General features: G+C 34.3%; 1 protein-coding gene across 1 annotated transcript in view; it reads left to right on the top strand.

Annotated features, from left to right (window-relative positions):
* Positions 1 to 26,324, top strand: part of COL24A1 (collagen type XXIV alpha 1 chain) — a 391,807-nt gene that overhangs the window by 169,108 nt on the left and 196,375 nt on the right. Inside the window, exons 22-25 of the mRNA XM_035018127.1 lie at positions 16,630 to 16,683; positions 18,334 to 18,378; positions 22,649 to 22,702; positions 23,327 to 23,371. Of these exons, the coding sequence (XP_034874018.1) occupies positions 16,630 to 16,683; positions 18,334 to 18,378; positions 22,649 to 22,702; positions 23,327 to 23,371 (198 nt within the window). The remainder of the gene's footprint in view (positions 1 to 16,629; positions 16,684 to 18,333; positions 18,379 to 22,648; positions 22,703 to 23,326; positions 23,372 to 26,324) is intronic.

Genomic DNA, 26,324 nt, shown 5'->3' on the forward strand with positions numbered 1-26,324 from the left:
CTGCTCTGATCTTTATTATTTCTCTTCTCCTGCTGGGTTTAGGCTTTATTTGCTGTTCTTTCTCCAGCTCCTTTAGGTGTAGGGTTAGGTTGTGTATTTGAGACCTTTCTTGTTTCTTGAGGAAGGTTTGTATTGCTATATACTTTCCTCTTAGGACTGCCTTTGCTGCATCCCAAAGATTTTGAAGAGTTGTGTTTTCATTTTCATTTGTTTCCCTGAATTTTTTAAATTCTTCTTTAATTTCCTGGTTGACCCATTCATTCTTTAGTAGGATGCTCTTTAGCCTCCATGTATTTGAGTTCTTTCTGACTTTCCTCTTGTGATTGAGTTCTAGTTTCAAAGCACTGTGGTCTGAAAATATGCAGGGAATGATCCCAATCTTTTGGTACCAGTTGAGACCTGATTTGTGACCTAGGATGTGATCTGTTCTGGAGAATGTTCCATGGGCACTAGAGAAGAATGTGTATTCTGTTGCTTTGGGATGGAATGTTCTGAATATATCTGTGGAGTCCATTTGGTCCAGCATGTCATTTAAAGTCTTTATTTCCTTGTTGATCTTTTGCTTAGATGATCTGTCCATTTCAGTGAGGGGGGTGTTAAAGTCCCCTACTATTATTGTATTGTTGTTGATGTGTTTCTTTGATTTTGTTATTAGTTGGCTTATATGGTTGGCTGCTCCCATGTTAGGAGCATAGATATTTACAATTGTTAGATCTTCTTGTTGGATAGACCCTTTAAGTATGATGTAGTGTCCTTCCTCATCTCTTATTATAGTCTTTGGTTTAAAATCTAATTTGTCTGATATAAGGATTGCCACCCCAGCTTTCTTTTGGTGTCCATTAGCATGGTAAATGGTTTTCCACCCCCTCACTTTCAATCTGGAGGTGTCTTTGCGTCTAAAATGAGTCTCTTGCAGACAGCATATTGATGGGTCTTGTTTATTTATCCAATCTGATACCCTGTGTCTTTTGATTGGGGCATTTAGCCCATTTACATTCAGGGTAACTATTGAAAGATATGAATTTAGTGCCATTGTATTCCCTGTAAGGTGACTGTTACAGTATATTGTCTGTGTTCCTTTCTGGTCTATGTTACTTTTAGGCTCTCTCTTTGCTTAGAGGACCCCTTTCAATATTTCTTGTAGGGCTGGTTTGGTGTTCCCAAATTCTTTTAGTTTTTGTTTGTCCTGGAAGCTTTTTATCTCTCCTTCTATTTTCAATGACAGCCTAGTTGGATATAGTATTCTTGGCTTCATATTTTTCTCATTTAGTGCTCTGAATATATCATGGCAGTCCTTTCTGGCCTGCTAAGACTGATGTCAAAAAGTGTACTGCCTATGTTTTCTCCTCTTTCATTCTTTATTTGGGCTCACTTTCTTTTTTCTTGATGAGTGTTACTAGAGGTTTGTCAATATTTTTAAACCTTTTCAAAGTACTAGCTTTTAGTTTCATTGATCTTTTAAAATGTTTTTTGGTCTCTATTTCATTTATTTCCACTCTGATCTTTATTATTTCTTTCCTTCTGTTAACTTTGGGCTTTCTCTGTTTATTTTCTAGTTCCATTAGGTGTAAAGATAGATCATTTATTTCCTGTTTCTTGAGGTAGGCCTGTATTGCTGTGGACTTCCCTTCTCAGAACTGCTTTTGCTGTTTCCCATAGATTTTGGAAACTTGTCTTTCTATTTTCATTTGTCTCTAGGTATTTTTTAATTTCCTCTTTGATTTCTTTGTTGATCCATTGGTTGTGTAGTAGTGTGTTGTTAGTCTCTATGTGTTTGTGTTTTTTCTAGTTTTCTTCTTGTAATCGATTTCTAGTTTCATGTTGTTGTGGTCAGAAAAGAGGTTTGATATAATTTCAATCTCCTCGAATTTATTGAAACTAAGTGACCTGTTATAGGGAATATTCCACATGCACTTGAAAATAATGTGTATTCTACAGTTTTCAGATGAAATATTCCATATGTATATCTATTAAGTCCATCTGGTCTAATGTGCTATTCATCTGGTCTGATGTGTTGTTTAAGGCCAGTGTTTCCTTATTAATTTTCTGTCTGGATGATCTATCCATTGATGTAAGTGGGATATTAAAGTCTCCTGCTATTATTGCTTTACTGTTAATTTCTCCCTTTATGTCTGTTAATATTTGCTTTATAGATTTAGATGCTCCTGTGTTGAGTGCATAAATATTTATAAATGTTATTTCCTCTTCTTGGATTTACTCCTTTATCACTATGTAATACCATTCTTTTATTTTTGTTAGTCTTTGTTTTAAAATCCATTTTGTCTTTTATAGGTATTACTACTCCAGCTTTCTTTTCATTTGCATTTGTGTGGAATATCTCTTTCCATTCTTTCACATTCAGTCTCTATATGTCTTTAGAACTGAAGTGAGTCTCTTGTTGGCAGCATATAGGTGAATCTTGTTTTTCTTATCTATTCAGTCACCCTATAGCTTTTGATTGGAGTGTTTAGTCCATTTACACTTAAAGTAATTATTGATAGGTATGTACTTATTGCCATTTTGTTCATTATTTTCTGGTCGTATTTTTAGTTCTTCTCTGTTCCTTTCTTCTTTTGGTCTCTTCTCTTGTGTTTTGATGCTTTTCTTTTCTTTTTTTTTTTTAAGATTTTATTTATTTCTTTGACAGAGAGAGACACAGTGAGAGAGGGAACACAAGCAGGGGGAGTGGAAGAGGGAGAAGCAGGCTTCCTGCTGAGCAGGGAGCCTGATGCGGGGCTCCATCCCAGGACCCTGGGATCATGACCTGAGCCGAAGGCAGATGCTTAACGGCTGAGCCACTCAGGCACCCTTTGATGCTTTTCTTTAGTATTATGTTTGGATTCTGTTCTCTCGATTTTTTGTATATATATTTTAGGATTTTCGTTTTTGATTACTGTGAAGTTTATATATATTGACCTTATACATAGCAGTCTATTTTAAGCTGATAGTTGCTTAAGTTCAAATACATTCTAATAGCACTACATCTCTTCCTTCCCCCAGGTTTATGTTTTTTGACATCACATTTTACATCTTTTTATTTCATGTACCCCTTAACTACTTACTATATTTATAGTTGATTTTACTATTTTTGTCTTTAAATGTTCATACGAACTTTTTAAGTGGCTGATTTACTCCTTCACCATATATATTTGGCTTCACCAGTGGGATTTCTTTCTTTCATATGTTTTCTTATTTCTAATTATGGACTTTACTTTTTTAAGACTCTTTAACATTTTGTAAGGCCGGTTTAGTGCTGATGAACTTCTTTAGTTTCCTTGTCTGGGAAACTCTTCATCTGTCCTCCAATTCTGAAGGATAACCTTGCTGGGTAGAGCATTCTCCATTGTATATTTTCCCCTTTCAGCACTTTCAGTATATCCTGCTACTCCTTTCAGACCTCCACAGTTTCTGTGAAAAATTAGCTGACAATCTTATAGTGTTCCCTTGTATGTGATTATTTGTTTTTTCTCTTGCTGCCTTTATTTATTTATTTATTTATTTATTTATTTATTTATTTATTTAGACCGAGAGAGTATGTGTGTGAACTGGGGGTAGTAGAGGGAGAGGGAGAAGGAGAGAGAGAATCCCAAACAGGCGCCATGCCCAGCACAGAGTCTGATATGGGGCTTGATCTCATGACTCTGAGACTATGAGCTGAAGTCAAGAGTTGAATGCTTAACCAACTGAACCACCCAGGTGCCCTCTCTTACTGCCTTTAAGATTCTATCTTTAACTTTTGCCATTTTAATTATAATATTTTTAATTAAAATATGTTTGGTTTAGATCTCTTTGGGTTCATTTTGTTGAGGACTCTTATTGTTCTTATTGCTTCATGTACTTGGATGTCTGTTTCCTTCCCTATGTTAGGGAAGTTTTCAGTCATTATTTCTTCAAATTATTTTTCTGTCCCTTTCTCTTTCTCTTATCCTAATGGGAATATTAGTATGCTTGATGTTGTCTCAGAGGTCCATTATCCTCATATCTAAAAATTCTTTTCTCTTTTTGCTGTTCTGATTAGGTGTTTCCACTATTTTGTCATTCAGTTTGCTGATTCATACTTCTGTATCAACTAATTTGCTATTGATTCTCCTTAGTATATTTTTTATTTCAGTTATTACATTCTTCAGCTCTGATTGGTTCTTTCTTATATTTTCAATCTCTGTTGAAGTTTTCACTGTTTTTCTCTATTTTTCTGAGATTGGTGAGCATCTTTATGAGCATTACTTTGAACTCTTTATCAGGTAAATTACTTATCTCCATTTCATTAGGGTTTATTTCTCAGTTTTTGATCTTGTTCTTTTGTTTGGAACATATTCTTCTGTATCCTCATTTTGTTTCTGTATTTGTTTCTCTAAATTAGGTAGAATAGCTGTCTCCTGGTCTTGAAGGAGGGGCCTTGTGTAGGAGAATCTCCTGTGTACACTAGATGTACTTGGCAGCTTTGGCAGGCATGGGTCAGGAGGGTTCTTAGAAGCATTGCACTCTGACCATCTTAAAAGGACACTGGAGCTGGAGGGGCCATAGGCCAGAAGGGTTTCTGGGAATCCTGTGCACCGGGCTGTTTTGGTTGGACAGATGGAGTAGGCACAGGCTGGTTGGGGAGGTGCAGGTTGAGCTCTGCCAGTGCCACATTGGTGGGGTGGTTGTATGAGGTGTTGGCTATATAGTCCCATAGCATGCTATGCTGGGGCTGGCTTGATAGGATGGCTGGAGATGATGTAGACACAGGCTAGGGGGTTCCCCAGAACACTACTGGGAACCCTCTGGTGGTATGATTGGATCAGACAAAGGCTGTGGGTCCCAGAGCATGCCATGCCAAGGCTGTAGTAATAGCACAGCTGGAGCTGAGGTGGGCACAGTTGTGGGGGCCTTGGGCATGCTGTGCTGGGGCCACCTTTTGGGGACAGCTGGAGCTGGTGTGGGCCAGGACACCAGGGTGCACTGGGATGGCCCCAGCAGATCAGCTAGAACACCTGTGCCCTATTCTTGTCTGCACCACCAAGACAGAGGGATAATGTACAAAATGGTGCTCACCAGCTCTTTTGATTTTGGTGAGAGTTCCAACAGTTTTCTGCCCCTTTGACAGTCAGTCAGTTTGGAAATTTTGTTTCACTTCAAGTTTTGTCAAAAAAAAAATGTCAGAGAACTGGAGAAATCCAACTGACCTCTTGAATAGTATTACAACAGTGATCTTTAAAACTTCCTTCTCATTCCTTATTTTAGTCTTAGAATTACATTGTTTAAAAGGGGGACAAAAACCCTGAAAACCAGACATTTTAATGAATATCAATGGTTGAATTTCCAATGAGTAATAATCACTTTGTGGATTCTTTATCTAATATTTCAGAAAAGATGAAAAGAACCAGAAAATTTTAAAAGAAGAGGGACATGATTTTTGTCTTACAGTTTAAGAGGGGTCTGGTTATGTTTTTTTCTTGGTGCTTCCTATTTTTATTGAAGTTGTTTCTAGAAACAGAAGGGAAAAAAAAGAGTCAAACATACTGACCCTATTAGCATGATGAGTTTCTTTGGTAGTGTACACTGTATCATGGAAGCATCTTAAAACTTCCTTTATTTTAATATACCTATCTTGTTTGGAAAGGAGGGACAATATAAATTACTAAAGCTCCATCGAGGCTCTTCAAGGTGGTCATCAAGCCAATTATGTGCACTTTATGTGAAATACATGGTTACCCTATTTGTAAACCAATTGGGTTCTTTCCAGAGCAATTTGGCACAGCTCTAAAGAAGCCTTTTATTTTCTCTTCATTTTCTGCCAGTTGACTAAAAACCTCAAACTAAGATTGGAAACTTGTGTTGATTATGATTCCATTGATTGTGAAAATATGTGTGTTTGTATATGTGTATATAGATACAAACAGTTTAGCGAGCCTTTTTTAAGAGCTACCCAGTTTGTCCATCTGCTTTCAAGCATCCCACAACATTAGAAAAACCACATCCTTTGCTGCTTACTGCAGGAACTGAGTACCCAGTAAATATTCTCTGTTCTCCAGTAAACAGAGAAATAATTTATTTGTTGTTATAATGATTTGTGTTGTTACTTTGGCTATGGAATTAGGGATGGTAAAACAGGCTGTTATTTTCTATTGTATAATATCTCTGATAAGTTTTTAGAGAAAGCCTACTATTTGTGAATTATGTTACACAATATATGAAAATAACCTTCACACTGAACTATTAAAATAGGTCATGTGATCATCTGTATAGACGTGAGCTAAGAGGAAAATGTATAACTCTAAGTAGTTTTCTAAGATCACCTTGACCCTACCCTGAAGACTTATATTTAATATGCTAAATCAAGGTTTCTGATATTATTTATCATTTTATTCTCCAGACTTCATTTAGTCAGCTACGAAATACTTAGGAGTTTGTACAATGAGCAATGTACTGTGTTAAGCAATTACTTGAAAACAAGATTAAAAGATGGTCTTCTGTTAGGAACTTGTAATTTTCTTTTTTTTTTTTTTAAGATTTATTTATTTATTTGAGACAGAGAGAATGAGAGAGAGAGAGCACATGAGAGGGGGGAGGGTCAGAGGCAGAAGCAGGCTCCCTGCCGAGCAGGGAGCCCGATGCGGGACTCGATCCAGGGACTCCAGGATCATGACCTGAGCCGAAGGCAGTCGCTTAACCAACTGAGCCACCCAGGCGCCCGGAACTTGTAATTTTCTGAAAGCGTGAGATTTCCACATGTGAAAAGTTAAAAAAGCATAACTAGGCGGCACATAAGTGAACAATAAGGAGCTCAGGGGAAGGGGAAAGAATGACTAATATGGCCATTTTTCTGAGAAACATTACAGAAAAATTAGGATTTTAAGTTGGATGGGTTGGATTTGGCCAGGTAGAGTCAAGGAATGAGAGTCTTTATATAACAGGTACAAACATGAACACAGGGATGGAGCGCAAAAGTAAACCCACTTGTCTTAAAAAAAAGTTAGGAATCAGATTGTGACAATTCTGAAATATAAAGCTGAGAAGTTTAAATGCTAATAAGCCAATAATCTCATGGAAGATTTTGTTTTGTTGTAGTGATAAAAACACATAACATAAAATCTACTCTCAACAAATTTTTAAGTGTATAGTACAATAATGTTAACTATATACATATTGTTGTACAGCAAATCTCTAGACCATTTTGTCTTGCATGTCTGAAAGTCTGTACCCAGTCTGAACAGCAACTCTGTATTTCCACCTCCTCCAGCCTCTAGCAACCAGCCATCATTCTATTTTCTGCTTCTATGATGATGACTATTTTAGACACCTCATATACATAGAATTATACATTATTTGTCCTCCTGTGACTGGTTTATTTCCCTTAGCATAAGGTATTCAAGGTTTATCCATGACGTAGCATATGTTAGAATTTCCTTTTTTTTTTTTTTTAATAGATGCTCAGTATCACGCATCATCAGGAAAATGCAAATCAAAACCACAATACGATGTTACCTTACACCTGTTAGACTGGCTATTATTAAAAAGAGGAGGAAAAAAAAGACAAGAAAATAACAAGTGTTGGCAAGGATGTAGAGAAAAAGAAACTCTGTACACTGCTGGTGAGAATGTCAACTGGTGCAGCCATTATGGAAAACAGTATGGAAGTTCCTCCTTCTTTTTTTAAGGCTAAATAACAGTCCATTGCCCAGTAGTCTAAATATCCACATTTTCTTTATCCATTCATCCTTCAAGGAATGTTTAGCTTGTTTCTACCCAGAGGCTATTGCATAATGCTGCATTGAACATGGGAGTACAGTTATTTCTTTGAGCTCCTGCTTTCAGTTCTATTGGATAAATACCCAGAAGTGGGATGGCTGGATCACATGGTAGTTCTGTTTTTAATTTATGGAGGGTCTCCACACAGTTTTCCACAGTGGCTGCACTGTTTTACATTCCCACCAATAGTACATAAGAGTTCCAATTTCTCTACATCCTTTCAACATTTATTTTGTGTTTGTTTATAATAGTCATTCTAACAGGTATGAGGTGATATCTCTAGAATAGTCATTCTAACAGGTATGAGGTGGCTTTGATCTGCATCTCCCCAATGATTAGTGATGTTGAACATTTTTACAAAATATACTTGGTCATTTGTTTTATTTGGAGAAATTTCTGTTAAAGTCCTTTGGCCATTATTTTAATTGGGTTATTTGGTTTTTGCTGTTGGGTTGTAGGAGTTCCCTCTATATTTTAGATATTAAACACTTACCAGATTTATGGTTTACACATATTTTCTCCCATTCTGTAAACTGCCTTTTCACTACGTTGATTGTTTTCTTTCTGTGCAGAAGTATTTACTAGTCTATTTTTGCTTTTGTTGCCTTTGCTTTTGTGTGAAATCCAAAAAATCATTCCAAGACCAAAGTAATAGAGCTTTCTGCCTATGGTTTCAGGTCTTATATTTGTCTTTAACCCATTTTGAGTTGATTCATGTGTATGGTGTAAGAGAAGGATCCAATTTGCATATCCAGCTTTCCTAACACCATTTGTGGAAGAGACTATCTTTTTTTCCATTGTATTGTCTTAGCATTCTTGTCAAAGACCGTTTGATCATATATGTGTGGTTTTATTTCTGAGTACTCTGTTCTGTTTCATTGGCCTATATATCTGTCTTTATGCCAGTACCAAACTGTTTTATTATAACATTTTAATATATTTTGAAGTCAAGAAATGTGAGACCTCCAGCATACTTCTTTCTCAAGATTCTTTTGGCTATTCAGGGTCCTTTGTGGTTCCATATGAATAATAGAATTATTTTTTCTATATTTGCCGTTGAGTTCTTGCCAGGGATTGCATTGAGTCTGTAGATTGCTTTTGGTAGTATGAATGTTTTAACAGTATTAGGTCTTCCTGTCCATGAACATGATATATCTTTACACTAATTGTGTTATCTTTAATTTCTGTCAGCAATGTTTTGTAATTTTCAGTGTATAAGTCTTTCACCTCCTTGGTTAAGTTTATTCCTAAGTATTTTATTGTTTGTGATGCTATCGTAAATGGGATTATTGTCTTAATTTCCTTTTCAGATTGTTTGTTGTCAATGTATACAAATGCAGCTGATTTTTGTATGTTGATTTTGTATTCTACAATTTTGTTGAATTCATTTATTTGTTCTAACAATATGTTGGTAACATCTTTAGGATTTTCTACATACAAGATGATGTCATCTGTGAACAGAAATTTTACTTTTTCCTTTCCTTCTTGGGTGCATTTTTTTCTTTCTTGATTAATTGTTCTATCTAGGACTTCTAATACTATGTTGGATAGAAGTGGTGGGAAGGAGCATTCTTGCCTTGCTCCTAATCTTAGAGAAAAGCTTTCAGTTTTCCACTCTTGAGTATAATATAAACTGTGGACTTTTCATTTATGACCCTTATTAGATTGAGGAATTTCCTCCTATTTTTAGTTTGTCGAGTGTTTTACCATGAAAGGGTATTAAATTTTGTCAAATGCTTTTTCTGCATCTATTAACATGATTATGTTATTTTTATCTTTTGTTCTGTTAATGTGGTATATCACATTGATTGATTATCATATATAAACAATTCTTATATCCCAGGGATGAATCCCATTTGGTTATGGTTCTTTAATGTGCTGTCAGATTCATTTTGCTGTATTTTTTTGAGGATTTTTACACCAATATTCATCAGAGAATTTGGCATGTAATTTTCTTTTCTTATAGTGTCTTTATCTGTCTTTGGTATCATAGTAATGTTGGCCTCATAAAATGAGTTTGAGTGTGTTCCCTTCTCTTCAGCTTTTTGAAAGAGTTTGAAAGGGATTTACATTAATTTTTTTTTTTAAATGTGTGGTAGAATTCCCCAGTGAAGTCATTGGGTTCTATGCTTTTCCTGGTTGGGAGGTTTTTTATTATTGATTCAATCTCCTTATTAGTTAGAGATCTGTTGGATTTTTTATTTCTTCATGATTCAGTTTTGGTACGATATATGTTTCTAGGAATTTTATCTGTGTCTTCTAGGTTAACCAAAATGTTGGTGTGCAGTTATTCATATTAGTACTTATGCTTCTCTTTCATTTTTTATTTTATTTAAGTCTTGTCTTTTTGTTAGTCTAGCTAAGGGTTTATCAATTTTGTTGATTAAAAAAAAGACTTTTAGTTTTGTTGATTTTTTTCTATTGTTTTCCTATCCTCTATTCACTTATTTCTGTTCTAATTTTTATTATTTCCTTCTACCTCTTAACTCTGGGCTTAGTTTGTTCTTTTTCTAGTTTCCTGAGGTATAGAGTTAGGTAGCTTATTTGAGATCTTTCTTCTTTTTTAATGTAGGTGTTTACCATTTTAAAATTCCCTCTTAGTACTATTTTTATGCATCCCATAAATGGAGGTATATTGTGTTCTCATTCTCATTTGTCCCAAGATATTTTCTTTCTTTTTTTTTTTTTTAAGGGAGTGCATTGTGCTTTTTTTTTTTTCACATTTATTTTATTTTATTCTTATGTTAATCCCCATACATTACATCATTAGTTTTAGATGAAGTGTTCCATGATATAATTTCCCTTTTGATTTCTTCTTTGACCCATTGGTTCTTCAGGAGTGTGTTGTTTAATTTCCTCCTATCTGTGACTTTTTCAGTTTTCCTTCTGCTATTGATTTCTAGTTTCATTCCATTAAGGTCAGAAAGGATAGTTGGTATAATTTCTATTTTATTATATGTGTTGACTTGTTTTGTGGCCTAAAATATGATCTATTTGATCTGTACTGGAAAATGTTCCATATGTGCTTGAAAAGAAAGTGTATTCTGCTTTGAGTGGAATGTTCTTTATGTTTATTAGGTCCATTTGATTTTTAGTGTTGTTCAAGTCTTCTGTTCCTTTGTTGATCTTCTGTCTGGTTGTTCTGTCAATTATTGAAAATAAGGCATTGGAATCTTTTGCATTTATTGTGTTTCTTTCTCTTCCTTCCTTCAGTTCTGTCAATAATTGCTTCATGTATTTGGGTATCTGATATTGGGTGCTTATTTATTTATAATTGTTATGTCTTTCTGGCAAATTGACCCTTTTGTCATTAGTTAATGTTTTTCTTTGGCTCTTATGACAGTTTTTGACTTAGTCTGTTTTGTTTGATGTACATATAGCCACACCTTTCTTTTGGTTATCATTTGCATGGGATATCTTTTTCCATGTTTCACTTTCATCTGACATATGGCATTAAATCCAAAGTGTGTCTCTTGTAGATATCATATAGTTGGATCTTTTTTAAAATCCATTCAGCCACTCTAAGTCTTTTGATTGCAGACTTTAATCCATTTACCTTTAAAGTAATTACTAATAAGGAAAGACTTACTGTTGCCATTTATTAATTGCAATTGTTTTGTCTTATAGCTTCTTTGTTCCTCTTCTCTCTCCTGTCTTCAGTTGTGTTTCATTGAATTTTTATTATGACATGCTTTGATTCCTTTCTCATTTTCTTTTGTGTATCTTTTATAGATACTTTGTGGTTACAGTGGGGCTTACATAAAACCTCTTATAGTTATAGCAATCTATTTCAAGCTGACAACAACTTAACTCCAGTTATATGCAAAAACTCTACTCTTACTCTATGGAAGATTTTAAGAGGAGTGAGATGATAAAAGATATTTTTGGAAGAATAACAATAGCAAATTATAAATATGAATGTGGTGAATATATAGGGTAGATAGTGCAATATCAGTTCAAAGACTGTTGAAAACACTAATCAACATGCAGTGCATAAGGAGAAGGAAACTAATAATTATTGAGTCCCTGTTATATTCAAGGTACCCTTTTCTTTCTTGCAATAACCTTATGATGATGATGGTAACATGATTCTAACAGATAAGGAAACTCAGGTTATAGCCCTAGGAATGTTCAGAGCTGGATCAAGTCCAGACTCAACTTCAGATTCTATATATTTCCAATTAAAAAAAAAGAATTTGTGTATTTAACATGACAAATATGAAACATGCACACAGTTTAAACAATGATAATAAAACAAACTTTATTAACATTAAGAAATAGACCATTATAAGCTTCTTGAGTATCCCTCACTAATCACGTCTGTCTCTTCCCTTCTTGCATTTATAGCTAACCACTCTCTTGTTTTTGCCATACTTTTACTATCTGTGTATACACTCTCACAATATTCGTTGTTTTGCTTGTTTTGGAAATTCATATAGATGGAATCATACTCCATAAAATCTTCAGTGATTTGCTCCTGCCACTCAGTCTTATCTTTTCCCTGTGCTCTAGGTTGATGTATGTAATTACAGCTTATTTATTTTTACTGCATAGTAACCCACTATGTAGATATAATTGTCTAATCAATATGACTGTTGGTAGACATTTATGGCCTTTTTTCTTTCTTGAGGTTCATTTTCACAAATCTGCCACATGTCCTTGTAAAGAATTTGTAAACTCCAACTTGGGGATTCACTGTTCTACATATGGCCATTAGATCAAGTAATTTTACTATTTCAGTCTTCTCTATTTCTACTGGTTTTTATCCACTAGATCTACTAATTTCTGAAAGATGTATTAAAATTCCCCTCTCTAATTTTAGATTTCTCAATTTATCTTTATTTATCTATTAGTTTTTACTTCATGTATTTGGAATTTATTAGTTGCCTAAAAATTGAGAGTTTTTAATTTCTTCCTGATGAACACATTATTTAGTGACTCTCTTAACTCTAATAATCTGTTTTACCTTAAAGTCTGTTATATCTTACATTAATATGATTATTTCAGCTATTTTGGGGCTGGTGAATCTCTTGAATATCTTTTTCTACTTTTTGGACTTTAAATCTCCCAGTATTTTTGTTTTATGTGTGTTTCTTATAAAGAGCATATAACTAGTTCTTTTTTTTTTTTTTTAAACTCAGCTTTTATAACCTTTTTAAGTTTGTAAATTGGTCTTGGAAGAGAAAGGAAAAAGAGTTTATCTGTTTCCTGAGAGTCATTTTTTGTTTCTTGGACAGTGGTACCACTTGTGCAGAGTAAATAGCTGCAATGAGAGAATAGGGGAACCTAGTTTTCTTTGATCACTCAGCCCCCTGCTAGTTACACCCTGGATATGGAGCTGAGCCAGTTTCTTACACATATACAATAATCTAAAATTGTATATTTGTCAATATATTTTGAGCCCCAGAAGTTGTTAATAATTGTGTGGTGTCTGCTTATTTTATGCTATAAGTTTTTATTAGCCTATCATAACTAAGCATAACATTAAAAAATTTCTGACCCTTGGGGCACCTGGGTGGCTCAGTCGTTAAGCATCTGCCTTCAGCTCCGGTCATGATCCCAGGGTCCTGGGATCGAGCCCTGCATCAGGCTCCCTGCTCTGTGGGAAGCCTGCTTCTCCCTCTCCCACTCCCCCTGCTTGTGTTCCCTCTCTATGTATCTATCTGTCAAATAAATAAATAAAATCTTTGAAAAAAAATTTCTGACCCTCCCAGAAAAGATTTTGCTCTTTCATGTAAGTTCCCATTATACTTTCCTTCTGCTTCTACTTCTATTACAACTCTTATTTACTAATTTTTATTTTAAAGTGTCCTCATCCTTAAGAAATTATGAGTTCATTGCGATTAGGAACTGTGCTTCATCTTTGTATACTCAGGGCCTAATGTTGTGCTGTTTATTGGATCTAATGCATAGTAGAAAAGTAATAAATGTTGGATGAAAAAATGAATGAACAATGAATTAAATAATTAAACATTAGCTGTCCTGTGATGCAATGGAAATATCAGAGCATTCTGATTCCATACCGTAAGTCAGTCTAAATACTTAAAACGTATCACTTAGAGATCTAGAAGAGTATTTTGGATATTAAAGAGTTAGAAATCATTTTATCAGTCAGAATTCTTTCAGTTGTAAGTAATGAAAACACAGTTTAAACGTGATTATATAAATATGAGAAAAGTTTAGGAATTCAAACAACTAAATCCAGGACCACAAACAGTATCATTAGAATCCAATTAGTCCTGCTCTTTTCATTTGTTAATTTATGGATTTCATTCTCCGGCTCTCTCCACTTCCTGGTTTTCTACTCTTTAGGTTTACATCATCCTTTTTTTTTTAAATTGTATTTTATTATGTTATGTTAGTCGCTACACAATACATCATTAGTTTTTGATGTAGTGATCCACGCTTCATTGTTTTCGTATAACACCCAGTGCTCCATGCAGTACGTGCCCTTCTTAATACCCATCACAGCCCTCCTTAATACCCATCACCGGGCTAACGCATCTCTACCCGCCCCTCTAACACCCTCAGTTTGTTTCTCAGAGTCCATAGTCTCTCATGGTTCATCTCTCCCTCTGATTTCCGCCCCCTTCATTTTTCCCTTCCTTCTCCTAATGTCCTCCATGCTCTTCCTTATGTTCCACAAATAAGTGAAACCATATGATAATTGACTTTTTCCACTTGACTTATTTCACTTAGCATAATCTCCAGTTCCACCCATGTTGATGCAGATATTGGGTATTCATCCTTTCTGATGGCTGAGTACTATTATATTGTATATATATGGACCACATCTTCTTTATCTATTCATCTGTTGAAGGGTATCTCGGCTCTTTCCACAGTTTGGCTATTGCAGACCTTGCTGCTATGAACATTGGGGTGCATATGGCCCTTCTTTTCACTACATCTGTGTCTTTGGGGTAAATACCCAGCAGTGCAATTGCTGGGTCATAGGGTAGCTCTATTTTTAATTTTCTGAGACACCTCCACACTGTTTTCCAAAGTGGGTGTACCAACTTGCATTCCCACCAACAGTGTAAGAGGGTTCCCCTTTCTCCACAACCTCTCCAACATTTGTTGTTTCTTGCCTTGTCCATTTTTGCCATTCTAACTGGTGTAAGGTGGTATCTCAGTGTGGCTTTGACTTGAATTTCCCTGATGGCTAATGATGAACATTTTTTTCATGTGTCTGTTAGCCATTTGTATGTCTTCTTTGGAGAAGTGTCTGTTCATGTCTTCTGCCCATTTTTTGACCTGATTATTTGTTTTTTGGGTGTTGAGTTTGAGAAGTTCTTTATAGATCTTGGATACCAGCCCTTTATCTGTAGTGTCATTTGCAAATATCTTCTCCCATTCTGTGGGTTGCCTCTTTGTTTTGTTGACTGTTTCCTTTGCTGTGCAAAAGCTTTTTATCTTGATGAAGTCCCAAAAGTTCATTTTTGCTTTTGTTTCACTAGCCTTTGGAGATATATCTTGAAAGAAGTTGCTGTGGCCGATGTCAAAGAGGTTTACATCATCCTTAATGCTACTCCCAGCTGTTCCACTGTAGTCTAAAATTTCCTTTAGTTGGACTGACTTGGGTTTCTGGCTCATTACTGAACTAATCACTGTTTCTAGGGTATAGGATATGCTGACTGACTTAGGTACATGTCACATGTCAACCCTCAAATTTAGTCAGGGGTGGACTCACCTCCCCTCAATCATGTGGGCTGAGTGAGGAGAAAGTGTTTCCCTAAGTAAAATTAGGATGCTTTTGCAAATGTATGTTGGACTTGCATCAAAGAACATACATCCATTTCAATAATCTAATCCATCTCTTCCAATAAAAAAAATAAGATAGCTGCACAAAAATGTTATTGCTTAAATTCATACAGTTTCTTAAATGGTGCTATATACATAAGCTTGTGATACTATATTATAGACTGTAAAACTGACCAAGAATTTTTCATTTTTTGATTATATTAGAACATAGCAATGATAGAGCAAGGTATAATATGAAGACAAGATTCTTGTGCAGTTTATCACTCTCTGCATTTTGGAACTAAAAATTAAACCCACCTGGATAGATTCACTATTTGGCATAGTTATTTACTACATTTAAAAATTAGATAAAATCTTTTAATGGTTATAGAATCACTAAAAGTAATAATGCAAAAGGTAGTTTTTAAAAGAGATTTACTTAAAACTTTGCTGACACATTGTATAGTTAAGGGAACAGAACTGAATAAGAAAAATGTCATCATGTTAAATAGATACTGTAGGGTGTTTTCTGAAATAGATTTTTTTAAAGTGATTTTAATGAATTTTTATTCAGAGAGCATTTGATTTTTAAAAACATTGATTTGATTTTGGTTAATGAAAGAGTTTTTTTAATCATGAAATTCCTAATCACATTCAGATTGTTACTTTCTTCTGCAAATTGCCCTCTTTTTACCAGCTTGTATTAAGAAGGGAAATAAGCTGAGGAACATGTAGTGCAAATAATGTGTTCTGGATTCTGCTAGTCTCTTAACAGATATTAAAATAGTGCATATCGCTTCCATCTGTTTTTAGACTTTGTGGATACTCTATTATGTATTTATTGTACTATTATCAAATTAACAATTGCACTCATTGCTTTAAATTTAGAAGTACTTTTTCTGAGTATCTGGTTGAAGAGTAACATACTGAGCAGATTATTTGAACACCAACATACTTAAAAAAATGTTTATCCTACCTTTCCCAATTTTTTGGATGCCCTGGAGTTTCCTGCTCACCTACCCTCTGACCTCATTTTGATAACTTAATAATGGAAAAGGAATGGTACCAAATTGTATTGACCATCTCCAGATTAATGCTGATTGAAAAATATTAATTGAGATAAAGTTTTTATTATTTGTGCTTGTGTTGCTTTTATAGGGACTCCTTGGAAATAGGGGGCCTCCTGGACCACCTGGTCTCAAAGGACTTCAGGTATGGAAGAAATAAATATCCAGTCAGCAATTGTTTTAGTTCATATTTTCCCTTTTTATTTTTTGTTTAAAGAAAAACATTGCTTTAGTGTGGACAATTTTTGCCATAGAGGATTTCAGGTTATCATTTTATCTTGGCAGTTATGGAATGGGATTTGGGAATCATTTGCAGTGTTGTAAATTCATTAAGTAATTTATGTCAGTGACCTCCATGGAATATCTGAAGAATATGAGCTAGAATCTCACTCATATATACTAGAATATATATTTACTATTTGTATCTGTTTTATATTTGTGACCTAGTAAATTTTATTTTAATTGAATTGTGAATTGAGCAAAATGTTTGTTGATCAAATAAATAAAATAGAATACATGTTGCTAAATAGGTCTATGGATGCTATTCAGATATGGTAACATCAACTTTTTATTTAAAGGTGAAAAGTCAGTATGTTTTAGAAAATATATCAATAAATGTAATAAAAAATTTATTAATTTTTAATTTTCTTAGAGAATAATATATAAAAATTCTTTTTTTGATGTTTCTCTATTCTCTATCCACTCATAAATTTTTTGATCCTTAGAAGAATGCACAAGATTTTGCATTTTTATGACATTAACTGGTTTCACCCCAAGAATATTAGACCTATAAATTAGTCAAGAAGAAGCTCTAGATATTAACTCCATTCGGTAGGATCCAATATACCTTTGTATCTCTAAGGCTGAAAACAGAACTAAGACTCAAAACCATATTTATTGAATGAATGAAGTATTAAAATGTGCCAGGAGCAAACATGTCCTGTACCAATAACTTTTTAATATACCAAGGTATATTGATTTTCATCTATTAAGAACTTAATTGAGTTCCTCTCTGTATGGGAGAAATACTGAGCCCAAGAAAGTAAAGGTTATCCTTAATTTATGATTTCAATGATTCTTAATCTTTGTTGTGGTTTTGATGTGCATTTTCCTGATGATTAGGGGTGCTGAGCATCTTTTCATATGTCTGTTGGCCATCTGTATGTTGTCTTTGGAAAATTGTCTATTCAGGTCCTTGTTTTTAATTGGATTATTTGGGCTTTTGGTGTTGAGTTGTATAAGTTCTTCATATGTTTTAGATATTAACCCCCTTCAGATATCCTGATTTTGTGATATATATCCTAATCACTTTCACTCTTATTCATTCTAAACTTTCTATATGTAACTTTTATCATCTACCAATTTAAAAACAGTCAAATAGTGCATGTCCCCTTTAGTGTAGATGTGGGGTTGTTACTCAGAATATTAAAATGTTATGGGATAGCACAGTAAAATACAAGAAAGTTGGGGAACCTGGGTGGGTAGGTGGATTAAGAATCTGACTTGGGCTCAAGTTATGATCTCAAGGTCCTGGGATTCAGCCCCACTTCCAACTCCCCACTCAGCAGGGAGTCTACTTCTCCCTCTGCCCCTCTGCCCATCCCCCCACCCTTGCTTGGTCTCTCTTTTTCTCTCTCTCTCAAATAAATAAAATCTTTTTTAAAAAATACAAGAAAGTCACAGCATTATTTTCATCATATCTCAGTGAGTTTCAGATTTCAGAATAAATAGAATAAGGGTTTACCTTTTTAAATACTTATTTCAGGCCATGATATGTTCTGATTTTTTTTTTAAGGGAGAAGAAGGACCAGTTGGACCCTTTGGAGAACTGGGGCCAAGAGTAGGTATCATATAAATACTTTTCAAAAAGTGCTTCTCTTAAAATAACTGTTATGTGAATGTCTTTTAAGAGCACCAAATTTTAAGTTATAATAAAGGACAAAGACACTATAACCATACAGTCTATCCAAATAATATAGGCTTATAACTGGAATTTCCCAGCAATATTTTAAATGATATGCCTACTGCATATTTGCTTGTTCCTTCAGTAGTTTTACGGTCTTAGTAATTTGTGCTAATTATAAAGTTTCTCAAAATGTAATAGAAAGCCAAATACCTTAGCCATTTTAGTGATATTCTGGGAATTTCTGTTTTCTAAGTGTGCCAGTAAAATTATGGAAACCAAGATGTATTTTCTGTCAACTTTTTCTTCAGATAATTTGTGTCCTAATATATGAATTACCTGTTTTCAAGTTCTGAAAATGAGTTATTTAAGAATTTGGGCATGCATGACCAAAGCTTACATTATTACGAAGTAATTAAAGTGTGTGTATCACATTTATTTTAAGAGGGACCATTAGACTCACATGAAATACATCCCATTCTTTTTTCTTGAGAACGTCATAACATGCAGATTCTTAAAACATTTTTACATTTAAGGAGACAGTAAATTTTTCTTTTGCACCTTTACCTCACTAGCACATATACTCCCCTATCCCACTTAAAGAAAAAGAAGAATTTTTATTTCATTTTTTGTGAGTTGAGTTATATAATAGGAAGACTATTGTTATTTGAGCCCAGTATAATTGATCTCATTTAAAATTTACTTCTCTAGAAAACAGGAGAACTGCATTTGCCTCTTATCAACTTAGCCTTAATATGTATTACTATTGTTGCTACTATTGGGTGAAGATCAATTTAAGCCTAGTATTTCTCTAAGTATGTCACATAACTCATCTCTAATCCTGCAAACAGCCCTACAGGATATTGTCCACATTTTAAAAATATTAAAATAAGACCTTACTCTTACGTGCTCAAGTGTAACATGCTCAAGATAAACCAAATATGGCAGAACTTAAACAGGACCAGAAGTAATGACTCCAGCACTGATGCCCTGAATTTCTTGACTTCAAAGAGATTTTAAATGTGCTGATACAGATTCCAGTGAGATTCCTTTCATAATGTAGATATGATGTATAACTATTTCTTAATATACTGTAATGCTTGAGTATTACATTATTAGAGATGAAAGAAATATTCTCACTAAGGCTTTTTCCAAAACAATGTGAATAAAGTGTATCATTTTAAAACTTTTTGGTAAATATCATAGACAAATCTAGTAATTCAGACTCTTAATTACATTTCTTCTCCTATCTCTGTTTAGAGAGCAATTGATATTTCACAATAATAGGATGATTTTTTATTCTTTGCTTTTCTTTGTGCTCGGTAGAAAACCACTAGACAATTCCAAGCAAGGCGGAGGTAAAAATTAGAGCAACTTTTTTGATCAAAGTCCTAAATATAATTTTTAAGTTGCTAAAGTTTTTACATGTAGTCAAAATACAATGAAAGCTGGAGGATTGTTTTGTTTTGTTTTAAGAAAGAAAAAATAAGAGTATTTGTTAATGGATAGGAATAATAAAATCCAAATCTATAATACCTAATAGGTATTATAAATTAGTATTCTGTTTAGCAATTGCCCCCCACGTGTTTTTTACTCTTAGATTTGAATTTGTCACACACATTGATTGTGGCATAGTGATCTCCTTAATCAAATTTTGTATAATCAGATACCAGTTTGATGCTAGAAACCACATACTATGGATTGATTTACCAATATCTGGGATTTTGACTTCCTCTTCTTCAGTGATCTTATTCTCTACTCTCTTTAGGCACTACCTGCTGTAGTCATAACCTTTACGTTGTCATTACCAGTAATAGCACCTCCTTATTTCTCACTCCCCAACCATAATCTCCTTTCTTTCTAGTTCATTCTCTCGTGTAACCAATCCAACAGTCCCAATAGGAAATTTAAGCTAGTGATCCTATTGCCTTTCCATTATTCCTGTTTTCCTCAGAGACCTCACATCCCTCCTCATGCTTAAAACACTAAATCATCCCCTTGATTGCATTCTGAAGTTTATTCCCATAGTCATTTACTTTTTTTTTTTAAAGATTTTATTTATTTATTTGAGAGAGAAAGAGAGCATGCACACAAGGTTGGGAGGGGCAGAGGGAAAAGCAGACTCCCTGCTGAGCAGGGAGCCTGATGCAGGGTTCCATCCCAGGACCTGAGATCATGACCTGAGCTGAAGGCAGATGCTTAACCCCGCAGCCCCCAGCCCCTCTCATTTACTTTTAATTTTCTAATTATTATTTTACACTTTCTCTCTTCTCAACTACATTCATTTCTCTCTAATTTTCATTCTTAGCCCATTACTTTGCATCCTAGTTCCCTGAGAAGATTGAAGTATTCAGAGAACTTCAACAAGTTTCTACTATTGCTTCTATCTTCTCTTTATCTATCCATTTACTTGGCCTTCCCTCCTGTTATTGTGGATGAAGAGGCCATTTTTCTAGCTAAGGTCAAATCTTCCACTTGTGTACTAAATATCTTACCCTTTGGCCTACTGAAGAACATTGACCCAGCTATTTCCCACTTTCACCTGCATCTTAATTTCGTTTTCTCTAATGGATCAATCCTATCAGTAAAGAAAGATGCTATTAGTTCTTCCAGCTTGAAAACCATAAAACAAAACATACTGATCCCAGGTTTTCTTCCAGGTGTTACCTTTTTCTTCTTACCTTTTCAGTAAAAAATTTTCAGAAGTATTGTCTATACGTGCTCTTTACAGTTTTTCTCCTCACCCTATCTGCTGAAACCATTCTTGTTCCCACCACTCCAAAACAAATGATCTTATGAAGGTCATCAGTGACTTCCATGTTGCTGAATTCAATGGTCATTTGACAAGATCACACCCTCCTCCTGGAAGCACTTTCTTCACTTACATGATTTTCTTCCTAACTCTCTGGCAGGAAATGTGCATATTTTCCTCATTTCTTCAAATTCCAAAATTTTGTAAATCCACAAAACCCAGGGGTTGGTTTGTGGACTTGGTCTCTTTTCTATTTACACTCACTCCTAGATGAGGTGGTCCAGTCTTAGGGCTTTAAATACAATCAGAATGCTGGTGATTGCCCAAATCATATGTTCAGATCAGAATTTTCTACCCTCTGAATCTCTGGACATGTAAAACTACCACGAGATCTCTCTACTTTAAATATCTAACAAGACTATCAAACTACAGTGTCCACAACTGAGCTCTCAATTTACCCTCCAAACCTTTCTTCTTAGAGTCTTCCTCATTTCATTTAGTCTCTTACTTAGATTAAAATCTTGAGTTTATTCTTGATTCTTCTCTTTCTCTCACATTTTACACTTGACCTGTCAGCAAATCCTGTAAGCTCTACCTTCAAATTATATACTCACAACCTCCTCTGTTACCACCCTGGTCTATGCCACTTTCATCTTTCACTTGGATTATTTCAGGCCTCTTTGGACTGCCTGCTTCCACCCTTGCACCAAAGTGATCCTTTTAAAACATAGATAATGACACTACTTTTCTCAAAGCTTTTCTAAGTCTTCCTGCTTCATTCAGAGTAAAAAGCAAAGCCCTAACTGTAACCCTCCAGGCCCTACATGACCTGGCTTCTCATTCCCCATTCCTTTCTTTGACCTCATCTTCTTACTAATTTCCTTTCTTACTCGGCACCAGCTTTATTGACTCTTCATGGTTTCTTCAACACACCAGTCACATTCTTGGCTCAGGGCCTTTACACATGCTCTTTTCCTCTGCTTGGAATATTCTCCCTTCAGATAGTCATATAACTTGTCCCTTGTGAGTCTTTACTCAGCTGCCATCTTCTCAGTGAGGTCTTCCTTGTCAAGCTTATCATAAATTTGAACAAAACTCCCACAACAGTTTATATCCCCCTTCCTTGCTTAACTCTATGTCATTCACATTTACCACTACCTAACATACTATATATTTTACTTATTTTATTAAATGGTATCATCCTCATTAGAATGTAAGCTCTATGAAGGCAGGTAGGCTTAGTGCATTCCTCAATCCCCAACCCCTAGAACTGTGCAGGGCTCATAGTAGACAGTTAAAGACCGCAGAATGAATACTAGTGGGTATGCTAAAATACATTTATCAAGTGATTTTGAAGGGTTTCATCTCATAGAATGGTCTGAATTTCATAAATGTTTGGAAGTTTCCAAAAATGAAAATGATTAAATGTATCTCTTTTTTTCTGTTCTCTTCTAGGGAAAACCAGGTCAAAAGGGTTTTGCAGGTGAACCAGGACCAGAAGGCTTAAAGGTAAAGTAGCTGACTTATTAGGAGTTATAAAGTATAGTTTTCAGAAAGATAAAATTATTACTTTCTAAAAATATAAAATGAACATCTAAGATTTTATTCAACTTATTAATAAGGGAACCAGTGATATGTTAAAACTGGCTCAAATAGCATTTGAAAAGTTATATATCTTTATATCTAGATCTACATCTAGAGATCTGTGTCTATAAATATCTATAACTGTGACTGTGTTTATGTCTATATCTTTATTTGGATAGATATGCAGTTTAATAAATTGTTAAATTTGTGGTGAGATATAGGAGAATAAGCCACAATTTGGGGGGCTGTCCATTTCACTGGACAGAAATCTACAAATTAATGTAACTTCACTAAATATATATATATTATCTATTTGTTATATATATATACATATCTATGCATATATGTATATATATATCTTCATCAAGTCTGGGTCTTTTAAGTAATAGTAGAAAGACTATGTTCCACAGAAATACTATAACAGAGTTTTGAATAAGGCTTTCTTTGCTTTTTTTAAGAATTTGACTAATTACATTAAATGAAAATGGAAGGAATGTCATGAGTGATCTTGTTTGAAAAATAATCATTTTTACATCTTTATATTAACAGGGCGAAGTAGGAGATCAAGGAAACATTGGAAAGATTGGTGAAACAGTAAGCTTATTTTATGCTCTTTTATTTTTACTGTCATCTGTAAGCATGTTTAGGAGTCATGTTAACCATCATCTGTGCTTAATAAAATTCAGAATAAAAAATTCTTAGCTCCGGGCGCCTGGGTGGCTCAGTCGTTAAGCGGCTGCCTTCGGCCCAGGTCATGATCCCAGAGTCCTGGGATCGAGTCCCACATCGGGCTCCCTGCTCAGCGGGAAGCCTGCTTCTCCCTCTCCCACTCCCCCTGCTTGTGTTCCTGCTCTTGCTGTCTCTGTCTCTGTCAAATAAATAAATAAAATCTTTAAAAAAAAAAATTCTTAGCTCCTACAAATTTAAAGTCACTTGTGATATAACAGATAAAACCTACTCTACAAGAGAAATGAGGGAAAATAGAGTTACTGATATTTTTGTCCAATATAAATTATATTTATAATACGAGGAGCATTCTTATTTTTAATATTTGGTCTTTAATTTTAGTTCTGATCATTTCAATCTAAATTTGACCTTAGCATTTTTCATTATTAAAAAGCTATAACTTACCAAGCCATAAAATAGTAAGCTATTAAGTTTGAAAATATTTTTCTTTAGATTTGGAAGATTAAGCTAAGAGGTAAAGTATTGGAAAGCATATTGTAATTTCTTTCTTCAAAAAAAGTTTGATTTGTTTAAATTTACATTTCTGTAGTAGTAGGAGACTTTGTGTTGTATTTGAATCATATATGTTAGAAATAATTTTATTATCTGTACTGGAGAAAGCCAACTAAAATATTTTCTAACAAATGAACACATATAACATCTATAAAGTAGTAAATTACATTGATGCAAGGCAAGTGAATTTATTTACAAAGTGCGCTGGGTTATCACAAAACAAGTGGTACCATTTAATAGTTAAATGAGCAAATTCTTTTCCTTCTAACCTATCTTATGACTTAAATAAAAATAAACTTTTCTAAAAAATTGTTTTGCAATATCAAGTAATCAACAATTATATTTCCTGGTCTTGTGATAAAACAGCAATACATTTCTGATACTCTTATTTTTTGTCATTAATTCTTAAAAAAAAATAAGGAGAGAATCCCTTTAGTCTTAAAAGATCATTGCCATACCAATTAATCCTTAATCACTAGAAAGAGAATTTTTTGTTCTTGTGTTTACTGAGAAGGTAATTCCAGTGGAACATTTACATCAATAAGATTATTCAAGAGTTCTTCTCAAATATAATTGTAACTCATATTTCTCCAAGGTCACTCAAAGAGATTAAATTCTACCATTTCTGAGTGACAAATTGTTAAGAAATATATATAAACTAGAATTAATAGCCGAAGTTAAAAATACCAATTTTTTTTTTAAGATTTATTTATTTATTTATTTGAATGAGAGTGAGCGAGGCATGAGCTGGAGGGGCAGAAAAAAAGGGAGAGTGAATCTGAAGCTGACTTAGTGTTGAGCCCAGAGCCAGATGTGGGGCTTGATCTCACAACCCTGAGATCATGACCTAAGCAGAAACCAAGAGTCGGACACTTAACCGACTGTGCCACCCAGGCACCCCAAGAGCATCGTTTCTTAATATAACATCGTATATTAAACTTCTAAGTGTTATTACTTATTAGTAGTGTCGGACTAGTTCCATACAGTATAAGAACCCAGTGCCAGTTCTGTCTAAAGTGGAAATGGACTGTCTTGGCAGAGACTGGATTCCTATTATTAGAGGGAGATTAACATTTATTGAGCATTTGCTATATGCCAAGCATAATACAAAGTGATGTTTAATATTGTGGCTTTGCATTTAATTCTCAAACAATTTTAAAAGACACATTTTGTTATTCCAGTTTTTGAAATGAGGAAACTGAAGCACAGTAAGTAACCTGTTCAAAGTTACATAGCTAATAAATCACAGAACTGAGATTTAAACCTAGAGATCCAAACTCAAAATCTAAATCTCAAAATCCAAAACATCATACCCCAGCTTTATTGAGGTATAACTGACAAAGTTATAAGATATTTAAAGTGTATGTGATGATTTAAGGATCGCCCCATCATCAAGTCATTTAATATAGCTGAGGATATTTACTTGTTAGCTAACAGCCACTTGGACTACAAGTTGTAGAGAGACTTCAAACATCAAATATATTATCAAACAAGAGGACCTTTTCATCTTTGAGGTTCTATCTTTGTCATTAAGGATGGGAGATAGACTTAAAAAGAAAAAACTTCAGTGACTATATTGAGTTAATTAAAATATATAAAATGCCTAAAGAACATTTTATTTTGGCTCTTGGTAATCTCCAGCTTTTATTTTATCTTATTAATTTTAAAATCTTAGAAATATAGCTCATCTAATCCAGAGTTTTGTTAACAAAACTCATAAGAGATATGGGAAGATATGATTGCACTTCCTGACATCAGTCTTGTAATTTGGGGATATCTAAAGTTAGTTGTAATTGCATAGCTAGTTTTTACTTTTCCCAATCTTTTTGTACAGTCTTTTAATTACCTTTAACTGGACTTCCTCCAGTTTTGTTTCTTTCTAGATCTATACAAATTAGAACCCAGTTTGTGATACAGCATGCCAAGCGCAGTAGCCCCACCTATATTTCATGTCTATATACTTCTTACATTCATTTACTGTAGGCAAATAATTAATTTCTATAAATGTACCCTAAAAAGTCTGTAATTCCAAAAGATGCCCCTCATCCTCTTCACTCTAGCATACTATTTTTTTATGAATCTGGAATTATCCCATGTTAATTGCCAGTCCTCTTTGTCTTTAACTTTCTAGGCTAAAAGTATTTGAAGAGGTATAAAAGAGAAAAGAATCTAGTTTTTTAGTATTGATCAAGAGAACTAGGATCAGTAGATAGACATTATAAGGGGACAGCTTTCTTTGCAGGCAAAAATATTTTAATAGAGTTTCTAACATTCAGACTCTCCTATGGAGTGATTCAACACCTCATTC

The sequence above is a fragment of the Mirounga leonina genome, unplaced genomic scaffold (genome assembly GCF_011800145.1).
Source record: "Mirounga leonina isolate KUSES-001 unplaced genomic scaffold, KU_Mleo_1.0 Mir_173, whole genome shotgun sequence".
NCBI classification, from domain to species: domain Eukaryota; kingdom Metazoa; phylum Chordata; class Mammalia; order Carnivora; family Phocidae; genus Mirounga; species Mirounga leonina.